The 11,148-nt window shown below is 45.4% G+C and overlaps 1 protein-coding gene across 10 annotated transcripts in view; it reads left to right on the plus strand.

Annotated features, from left to right (window-relative positions):
- PPCDC (phosphopantothenoylcysteine decarboxylase) overlaps nucleotides 1–5,551 on the plus strand; it is a 69,370-nt gene extending 63,819 nt beyond the window's left edge. For all 10 annotated transcript variants that reach the window (XM_077828519.1, XM_077828516.1, XM_077828520.1 and 7 more), the window contains one exon: nucleotides 4,963–5,551. In XM_077828519.1, the coding sequence (XP_077684645.1) occupies nucleotides 4,963–5,048 (86 nt within the window). In that variant the 3' untranslated portion in view covers nucleotides 5,049–5,551. The remainder of the gene's footprint in view (nucleotides 1–4,962) is intronic.
- Nucleotides 5,552–11,148: the final 5,597 nt, after the last annotated feature.

The following is an 11,148-nucleotide window of genomic DNA, read 5'->3' on the forward strand; positions in this document are numbered from 1 at the left end:
GTGCTGTAACCCTCCATAGCCAAAGTTTACAAAAATGTGTTGAAATTGGGTCTCAGACCAGCCGTGAAGAAAATATTTCTTTTCTTGCCAATTTTCAAAATTCATGCAGACACTGTGAGATGCTAGGAATCCAAAGCAGAATCAGGAGTAGGAATTTGGGGTTAGGGGTTTAGCTTATCTTAGCTTCAATAACTCAGATCAACCTAAGATTTGAAAAATAAATGTTGCCAACTATTAATTCATGATAAAAGCATGAGAGAGAGGAAGGATGGGCCAGTGGTTAGCATGCTATCCTGGGCCTTGAGAGACCCAGATTCAATTCTCTGCTCTAACACAGGTTTTCTGTGTGAATTGGTCTAGTCTCTCTGTGCCCCAGTGGGGATAACAGAGGACAGTAGCACTTCCCTGTCTCACAGGGGAGTTGTGAGGGATAGATACATTAAAAAATGGAGGCACTCAGATACTATAGTAATGTGGGCCATATATGGATAGAGAAGGAAAGCTGTTTCTTTGGCATGTTATTCGTAACAATAAATCAGCTGTAGCACCTGTATAGAATCATGTTTGAACAAGCACATCTGTGTTAATATTTTAATAACTTTGCTTTATAGTTTGATACCAAGCTCTATGGTGTGCATTGACACAGTGCATAGAAATCTGTCTGGAAAATAAGACACATTTAAAAATAGTCTTTGTGGTTGCTGAGTAAGGGTTGGCTTTCACACCTCCTGATCTCTCAGGTAAATAATGTGCATCTCTAAAAGAGAGGCCTTTTGGAACTGAATACCAATATACATTTGTGGTTGGATAAACAGATTTGTAAGTTATTTAAATCAGTAAAAACACACCGGGCCATAACTGTTCTGCTGGGGTTCTTACAGCTCATCACATCAAATTTCTCACATGTCCATGATTACTGTAAATGGAAATACTCAAATGAGGTCAAACCACACAATAGACTTTGGCAAAAAGCCATCTGGATCAACATGCCTTCCCTTTTTTGTCTTTTCCTTTATCTATTTAACTAAGATCCCCCATTACCGTGGTGGTATCTGAGCACCTCGCAATCTTTTATGTATTTATCCTCACACATCCCTGTGAGGTAGGACAGTGTTATTATCTGTACTGTACCGGTGGGGAACTGAGGCACAGAGAGGATCCATGACTTACCCAAAGTCACACAGGAAGTCTGTGGCAGAGCAGGGAATTGAAGCCAGGTCCCCCAAACGAGCACCCTAGCCACTGGACCATCGTTCCTATGTATCCCTCACTACTGATATCTTATACCCATCAATCACCTCCATCTCCAGAAACAGTTGTGGTTTTTGGGTCTTGTCCACACTGAAGTTTGCTCTGATCCCACTTGTTGATGCCAGCAAGGTTCAAACCCGTAGAGTAGAAAAAGAAAGCTGCAATTTGCACCAGTCAGTGTTTTGCCTGTCTAGTCTACAGGTTTGTGTTGGTGCAGTTACACTGATGACAGGCCACTGTTGGCTGGAATTGGGGCAAAACCTCAGTATTAGCAAGGGCGTCAGCACACAGTCTTTGCTTGAATTACTTTCCCTTGTAATTTCTCTCCCCTATTAGACCCAAGAAGTCTCTAACCGTGTCTACACCCGGATTTTTGGATCTGTAATTCCCAACAGATTCCACTCCCTCAATGGATGCTGTAATATAAACAATACTCAGATGAGCTCAAGTGTTTTTATCACTGTATTGCTTAATCTTTCTGGGACAGTAAGACAGACTGGCCTGCAGCAGCTGACTCAGGCAAAGTACTTCCTAATGCTTACACTTTTCATCCTGCTTAACCAGTATTCTGTGTCATGAGCTATTAGTAGAGCCTACCTAGCTAAGCTTTTCATCATGGTTAAACTGAAGAATGTTTCTCTTCTGTTTCATGACTATTTTATTTGTTTTCTTATTTTGTTTGTGATTGTCTCTCAGAGGTGCATAGGTTTTGTGTCGGGGTGGACTTCACCCTGTATGAATAATTTGTGGGTTCAGGACACACTGCTTACCAAGGTTTGCACAGCTAAAAAGTCCAGATGTGACTTGCCAAAGGTGAAATGGAAGTAGTTGGGAAAACACAGGCAGGTCTTGGAAATGTTATTTATGGATCATGAAGATTAATGGCTCTGTATGCAGAACTGTAAGGAGCAGAGGTGACATGTAACTGTTGATAGTGGAAGGCACAATTTAAAGGTTTCAGGGGGGACCTGACCACTCCATGTGTTGGCTCTGCTTCCCACCCATGTCCCCTTTGCATGCTCTCCTCCTTCTGCCTCCTCCCGCAGCTCTCCCTCTTGCTGTCCCCACCCCCAACCCCGCTGCTTCTCCATAAATTGCCAGCAGGGTGTATCCCGCTCCCAGCCGCTGTGTGGAGAACCAGCCCCCCGTGAGAGCACTCAGAACACCTGCAGCCTTCCCAGAAGACTCCTTCCTTCCCCTCTGCCTCTGGCCAGGACAGCACTCCGGGAAAACCCAAGACCCTCGCACACAGGGCGTGGTCCAGGAGGAGACGTGCCCTGCATGTACCAAAGCTGTCCAGAGCCCTGTGCAGCACTGGCATGGGGAGCCTCTTTGCCCCGCAGATAAGCGCTGGAGTGGGGTCTGGGGAGTGATTTCCAGCCTGTTCCCGCCCTGGACTTGCAGGCTCCCTGGCAGCCCCGTGGGCAGGGGCTTAGAGCCCTCTTTTCACCTCTATCAGGCCTGGGCCCTGGCCCCAGGGAGCGTGGGGCTGCTCTGTCCAATAGGCTTTGTGCCCAAAGCAGCAGCCACATGTGGCGCTGCTCCTCCCTTGCTGAGCCACCTCTGGCTGGGCTTTGTGGCCGCTGAAGCCCCTGCAGTGCCCAGCACCTGCAGCTGGTTCAGGGAAGGTAGCGATGGATCTGCTGGTCCCCCCCAGCCCAGCTTTCTGCTGCCGGGCACCAGCAACGGCCCTTCCCTGCCTGCTGCCACTACCTGCTCCAGTGGCCTTGCCCGGTTCCAGTGTGCTGCCCAGCTGGATGGTCCCTCCACGGAGAGCCCCAGGACTCAGCTGCTTCTGCTGAGCCCTCTGGACTGCGATGGCTCCGCCCTGCAAGCCCCCCAGTGCTGGTGGACGCGTGGCTGGAAATGGAAGGCAGAAATCTGGGGGGCACGTGACCCCGTGTGCCCTCCTCCCACACGTTGCCTCTGGTAAGGAGGCAATCCAAGAGGATGTCTCTTGTCCATGTCTGTTGGGCGCTGCTCCACCTGTTCAGGGTTAGACAGCATGGAGATTAACACACAAGCCTGCCTATTCCTTATCTACAATGCAGTCCACCAGCAGGAGTTCACCTGTTGGGAATTATGAGTCTGAAAAATCCTAGTGGAGAATGAAGGTTCTTTCAGCTTTTTAGGAAAATAGTTCCTTTGTTCTTTCAAAACCATCAGTCACCAACAGGTGCTGACAATTATGGGGCCTTCCTAAAGCAAGTCTAAGGTAACTAATTTCTGATTAGGAACTAGGTAACTAACTAGAAATTAGGTAATTAAATTTTAAATTAGAAATAAGGCACACTTTTTTAACAGTGAAAGTGATTAACCTTTGGAACAAATTACTAAGGAAAGTGGTGGATTCTCCACATTTGAAGTCTTCACATGAAGACTGGATGCCTTTCTGGAAGATATGCTTTAGTCAAACCAAATTATTGCTCTAAATTCAGGAGTAGCTGGATGAAATTCTATGACCCGTGTTTGACAGGAGGTCAGACTAGATTATCTAATGATCCCTTCAGGCCTGAATATTTATGAATCTATGAAAAAAGACTTCAGGAGTGAAAGCAACATCTCCACTGAAAGATTTAGTGCACATCTGGCAAGTAACCAATCCCAAAGGAAGAGTTTTTACGTTTTGTTCTTGTCCTTACATTTCCAAGAATTAGTTCAGGATGCAAGCCAAAGCAAAGTCAGGACAATTTTTACTTGAAAATAGTCTTAATTTCATTGTATATTGAAAGCGTACAAAAATACAAAGTGTTCATGGTTTTGACATAGAAAAAAACGGCCATTTTGCATCAATTTCACACAGAAATAAAGTTTCTGGGTTTCAAAATGAGAAGTTAAATGAAAAAAATTCTCACATTAATTTGTTTTGGTCATTTCTACTCAACTTTTTTAATCAACCAATTGGCATTTAACCAGGACACACAATCCACATAGACCCTGGAGAATCGATGAGGCTCTGTGGCTAGTTCGTGGGTATTTTTCACTTGCCCATATGGAACACAGTTGCTTTCTGATATTCAGGCCACTATGGGAATCAGGTGGGCCACTCATGAGGACCCATAATTTGTGGCAGTGTCTGGCCCCTTGGAGTTTGCAGTGGGAGCCATAGGCGCCGATGCCATGGGTGCTCCAGGGCTGGAGCACCCACAGGGAAAAATTAGTGGGTGCTCTGCACCCACCGGCAGCCAATCTCCCCTCCCCGCTCCACCTCACCTCCTCCTCTGCATCCTCCCCTGAGCGCGCCATGTCCTCCACCTACCTCCCAGCGCTTGCCGCCAAGCTCCAGGAGGAGCAGGAATATGGTGCGCTCAGGGAAGGAGGCAGGGAAGAGGCGGGGCCGGGGCAGGGATTTGGGGAAGCAGTCAGAATAGGGGCAGGGAGGGGGTGGAGTTGGGGCAGGGACTTTGGGAAAGGGGTTGGAATGGGGGCGGGGCAGACGGTAGATGGGGGGGTCGAGCACCCACCGGCATGAGCAAAAGTCGGTGCCTATGGTGGGAGCTGATCTTCACACTAGCCTTGTTCTGTCTTGCCAGCATATCTGGTGTAACTCGCTGCAATGCACTGGTTAGAAAATACACTGGAACATTGCATTGCTGTGTGTATGGGAAGGAACAAGGCCAAATTTCAGCAGGGCTTGTGGTATGTCAATGCTTAGCAGTTGTGCAGCCTCCCTGGGACCTGAGTTTTACTGTGTGTGACCTTGCTCTCCAGGTCGAGGTGCCATGGCGGAAGTATGTACCATTGTGGAGAAGGTGAAGGTGATCCTTTCAGAGCGGGACTTGCCGACACAGAGATGATTCCTTGATGTAAATCACGTTTGCCCCCCTTCTTGACAGTTTTTCAGTGTGAGGATGAAAGCAATGGGGAGCTGAGATGGCATGTGCCTCCAAGAACATTGCCATCAACTGAAAGAATAAGATGTTTGGGATCCAGTGCCATCAGCTGCTCTTACATTAAAACCTCTTACATCATTATAGACCGTCCAAAACTGAAGTCAAGTTTCTATATATGATTATGTGGGGGCCGTCTGCCATACCTTATACACAGTTCACATACAAACATCTGTATAGAGAGGGACTTATATCATACTAGGCCTCTTTATCCTGAGTATTTTATATGGAATAGTGTTTGAAACATTGAAAAGAGAATTTCTTAGTTGCTCTATGTCCAGCATCAAGAGGAGTCAGAGAAGAGAATGGTGTAAAACAGTGGTGGGCAAGCTGCGGCCTGTGGGCCACAAACAACCCGTCAGGGTAATCCGCTGGCGGGCTGTGAGATTGTTTGTTTACATCAACCGTCTGCAGGCATCGCTGCCTGCAGCTCCCAGTGGCCGCGGTTCACCGTTCCCAGCCAGTGGGAGCTGCGGGAAGTGGAGGCCATGAACTGTACTGGCCGCTGCTTCCCACAGCTCCCATTGGCTGGGAACAGTGAACCACGGCCACTGGGAGCTGCGGGCAGCTGTTCCTGCGGACGGTCGATGTAAACAAACTGTCTCGCGGTCCGCCAGCAGATTACCCTGACGGGCTGCAGGTTGCCCACCACTGGTGTAAAAATATTTATTATGGGAATGCTCCCAGCCTCCCACTAAAAGTCACTGTAGCGAATGTTGTAAGAGCGCTGGTTTTGGAAAGCTCCTATAGCAGCTGCTCTAGTCTTCACCTTTCCAGAAGGAAGCCCTATATTATTGATATTTCCCCAAGAAACTATAATGGGAAAAGGCTACAATTTTACATTTGAAGGCCGTTTGACTCAGTCTTTGCATGTTTTTGGTGCCTGATGTGCACTTTCTAAATTACTTGAATGTTGTTGTTTTTTAACATCACAGGAGAAAAAAATACATTGAAAGAGAGCACACAAGGCCTTGTATTGACCTTTGCCCTTTTGTATCCATTGATGTGTGGAGATGCAGACGTCAAACGTAAACCAAAATGAACTTTTGCTCAGCCTGGCAGGGCGCTGCAGGTCTTAGAATCAACATGTCTGGCCACTCTGGAAAGCCTGGGGAAGCTGTTCCCAAGAGACTTTAACACTCCTTTTGAAATTGAAAAATTAACTGCGTGATGAGGAAGTTAGGAAATCCTGACCATGGACACCAGCAGTTAGACATGAGAGGGCCCCACAGTTCATCCTCCTCCTTTGAAATGCAATCCTTCTACCTGAAGGGGACGGGAGTGGACTGGGGAGGGTGCTGCAGCAGCAGACCACAGCATTTGTTTACAGATCCTAGAGTTTATTTTTAACTAGTCACAATCAAATATAAGACCTTCTGTACAGAACCTATATATTAGGCAACCTTTGAGCTCCTTAGCACGAAAGGTTATCATGGAGTGTTTAGTTTCCTTATCGACGCTACACAAATAAAAAGGCTTCTGAACTTTCCCACTTTGGCTTCTTTACTGATGTAGAGTGGGCCCCATGGGGGCCCAGAATTGCTGGGGATAAGGGCAGAAGGGAGTCTAATGACACAGCCTTAAGAGTAGCAGGGATGTTCGGCTGGGTGATACTGTTCCACAGTAGCGGTAAGAATCCTCGTTTTATAGCGGTGGCCCGGTGGCTTCTAGTCCTCTGTCTGGCCTCCAGCAGTGACCTACCTTTAGCAGTGCTATATTGTGAGGGTGACTGTCTTGTGGGGTTTTTCCACGTTTGTGGGAAAAGTCTCTTACTATTAGTCTATTAGAATAGCTTTGTGATGGTGACACAGGGTCTGATCCAAAGCCCATTGACATCACTAGAAAAGACTTCCATTGACTTCACTGGACTTTGGATCAGGCCCTCACTGAGTGACTACAGAACCTTTGAAGAGAATGTGTTCTGCTGGTGGTTACAACGGGATGGGAATTGGGACTCTTGGGTTCTATTCCTGGTTGTGCTACTGATTTGCTCTGTGGGATTGGAAAAGTCACTTACCCTCTCTGTGCTGCAGTTTCCCCATCTGTAAAAAAAAAAACAGCTAAACTGGAAATAACACAAAACTATCTTGTGAGGCTCATGTAATTGTAAAGCACTTGCAGATCATTGAATAAAAGGAATTTTATAATTTCAGAGCCAAGAGAGAGAATTCAGTGGAGATTATGTCAATGAAGTTGTATAGATATACATTAAAGTAGAACATGATCCATAGCATGAGGAAATATGAGCAGACAATGAGATGACCACTTAAGGAAGTAAGAGAGAACTGCCTGAAAAATAAAGGATGGAGCTTTTTCTTAAAGGACCCCATTCTGTTTTACCTGTGGTACAATATCAGACATTAGTGTGCCATTGTGTGATCCTTGGAAACGTGAGTAGACACTCCTCAGAGTACCTTCTTATTGGATATGGGTCATGGTGTCAGCATGGGTTAGTTTAAACTTTGTTGAAACCAGTGGGTGTAACAGCTACTCTTCATTTGAGATAAATGTAAGAGACAGTTCGACTCCTGTATGGAGCCACATAGCTGAAACAATAGCAGCCTCCATCCAAAACACAAGAACATGTGACTACCGTGCACATGGGGACAGAGGGGTTTTGCTGGGTATTGTGAATTTTTGTCTGTGGAAGAGAGACTGAAAGACTAAAGAAGGCAACAAGGAAGCATCAGACACAACAACAGAAGCAGTGTAGATCTGAGGAAAAAACTAAGAGTGCGCTTTTGGGCTGAGTTCTGGCTAGAAAGGGGCTTGAAGCTGTGATCAAAGAAACTGTGTCCTGCTGTTTGATTTTTGCTGTGCTCAGACAAACAGGACTTCATACATACTTTGTAAATAAACAGAGTTGCATCAAAGACACCTGCTCTATCATCAGTTTTTCCCTGCCAACTGAAACAGCGTGCAGGACCCTGAATTTTGGCTAACCACTTGGGTCTAAAAGGGGTAACAGTATATTAGGCATCAAATGAGGGATATCTCATAAAGGTGATCTTTGAAACAGAGAAGAAGGAAAACTGGACTTTTTCCCTTTTTTTTTTTTTTGCTGCTTTTGGATGTACAGCAGACCTGAAATGTTTGGGGGGAGGAGGTTTGTTTTGGTTTTTTGACATTATAAATTCTAGCCTTATCTGCCCTATTTTTCTTGAAAATCTCCATGGATGACTGGAGGATTAGTATGATTGTGACATCACAGACGGCATGCAAGTGGAAGCCAATTAACTGATGTTGTTTGTTCCCATTTTGTTTAGAATTCTTTTTTTTTCTTTTTTTGGAGGGGGTGGGGGAGCAGCACGTGTTTCAACTCAAATGCCTGAAAAAGTAATTGGAACTACAGCTCTTTTTGTTAAAGATTCAGTGCCCATTCCCCCTGCTTTTAAGGGCTAAGAAAACTCAGGATCCATATCTAGGGCCTTTATCTAGAGTAGGGTTTGGAAGGCTAGCTGACATCTGAACAGACTAGTGCAAACAAGGCAATGTGCCTTTAACACATGTTAGTTATACTGGCTGAGTTAAAGCCTAGAAACTCATCCAGTTTAATTCATGTTAAAGGGTGTGTCTTCACTGCAGGGTTAACTTGAGTTATCTACACTTGAGTTACTTCTCTAGAGTTAGCCTAGCTTGAGTGAGGGTATGGGCTTGTCTACACTTGAAACGCTACAGCAGCACAGCTACAGTGCTTCAGTATGGACACTACTCCACTGACGGGAAGGGGTCTCCTGTTGGCATAGGTAGTCCACCCCCCCGAGAGGCGGTAGCTAGCTAGGTCTACATAGGGACTTAGGTCAGCTTAACTACGTTGCTCGGGGATGTGGAATTTTCATGCCCCTGAGCGACGTAGCTTGGTAGACCTCACTTTTTAGTGTTGACCTGGCCTAAGAGTGACCTGACCACACCGTGAAATAACACTTGAGTTGCTGCATCCACACTGGTACTGCAGTCACTTGTATGGGGTATTAAGATTTCTGGGTGCACGTTCCATGCTTCTTTGTGCTGCACTAAGCTGCGTCTGGTGCTCTGTGAGTTCTTTCCTAGTACATTATGGGAGAACTTTTCTATTCTTTCTGGGCACATGGAAGAAATTGTGGGAATGCTTTGGAGGCAATCAAATGGAGCTAGCTTGTGTCCACACTACTGAGTGGTGATGTTAGGAGCCTAAAAATTGTGCCATCTCAGGCTCTACCCTTCCTCAGGTCAGCCCACTCCAGATAAAAGCACCACCATGAGGGAATGAAGGGTTTTCATGTGTGGACCGGTTACAAGCTAGGGACAGCACTGAAGTTATAACTTGAAATAACTTTCCAGTGAAAACAAGCCCACAGGCGCACTACTTTGTCAACATGAGGCTGTTAGCACATTTTAGCAAATGCCTTCTAAAGCCTACTCTAACAAGGCCTAAAACCTCCAAAGAGATCTCCAGCAAATCTCAGAGAACACACAATGTGATATTTCTGATAGTACTAAAGTGAAAAAACAAGCAAGTCAAAAATAAATCTCCCATATTCACACTTTCTTTTATTACAACATGAACAATTAAAAAAAAATCACAAACCCAATTCTTTGTCCTTTGCAGATCATTTATATGTATATATATATATAAAGATTGATCTGCCTGCCAATCTATCACCCTGGTATCTGGTAGAGTTACCAGAGATGAATATGATCCTAAATATTTTTCCTCTGCTATCTTTAATAGGTATTTATAGGGTGCTTGTCATCGTAGTAAATGCTGTGAAATATCTTTTTTAAAAGCCCTGACTCCAGAAGTTTGTGTGCACTGGCTCCGGGGTTGACTCCTGTTTGAGGTGGGTGGTGGGGTTCACACTTTTGCAGCTGTTAGGCTGGAGACGCCTTTCTGCAAGCCAGGGAAGTGGTGTGGCTTACACCTTCGAAAGCTCTTTGCAACAGGAAGTGAGGTGCTTTTCTTTTTGAAGAGAGCAGATTTTACAGAGTTCAGCAGCAGGAAACTCAGCAAGAGGCAGAGAGATCTCAACATCACAGGGGTTGCGCAAAGGCTTTCCCTGCAGCTCTGAGTGGGCTGCGACCTTAGGAAGAAGCACTAATGGTGATAGATTATTGGTGATGATTAAGAATAACACCTGTCCATAAACATATAGTCTTTAGCTGTAGCTTATCTGACAAAAAGAAAAGGAGTACTTGTGGCACCTTAGAGACTAACAAATTTATTTGAGCATAAGCTTTCGTGAGCATCTGATGAAGTGAGCTGTAGCTCATGAAAGCTTATGCTCAAATAAATTTGTTAGTCTCTAAGGTGCCACAAGTACTCCTTTTCTTTTTGCAAATACAGACTAACACGGCTGCTACTCTGCTATCTGACAAAGGCAAAGCTGAATGTAATTAACCAGCAATGTACTTGAATTTTTTTATCTGGACTGCACTGAATTTTGAGAAATGGCAACATCCAACCCTTATGGCCAGATGTAACATCCCAAAGGACTGTGTTATATTACAATGCGGCCACACATAGAAGTAAGATTCCTTTTGCTTACTGCTTCTTCTTGGCCATTGTTTATTTTACAATGATCCATCATTGTGGTAGAGTGGCAAAAAACAAAACACTCATCCTATAGAATGGTTTAGATAGAGGATTCAAAAACAGTGTCCCAGTATAGCCCTATAAATGACATAGGATCATTGAAATCAAAGGGGGGTAATGCTGGAATTGAGATCTTAAATGATATTTTATAAAGGGGATTGTAACAAGGAGGCCTTGGCCAGCCAGCCCTGTTCAGCTAGCCCTGCCCCATTACACCTGGACTGCATGTTGGATTTAAAAGGAGGAAATACAAGCAACTAGAGACTGGCTATAGAGGACAGCAGTTAAGTTGAATTGGAGGGGAGAACTATAGGAGTGGAGCTAGCTCCTTTGGTGGGCCTTGAACCAAGGGCAAGGGTCCAGGCAGGCAGCCCTGTGGACTGCTGTTGCTGAAGAGCGATGGAGAGCTCTAGAGGAGCCTGAGAAGGGCGAGAC

Source organism: Eretmochelys imbricata, chromosome 10 (genome assembly GCF_965152235.1).
Source record: "Eretmochelys imbricata isolate rEreImb1 chromosome 10, rEreImb1.hap1, whole genome shotgun sequence".
Lineage (NCBI taxonomy): Eukaryota > Metazoa > Chordata > Testudines > Cheloniidae > Eretmochelys > Eretmochelys imbricata.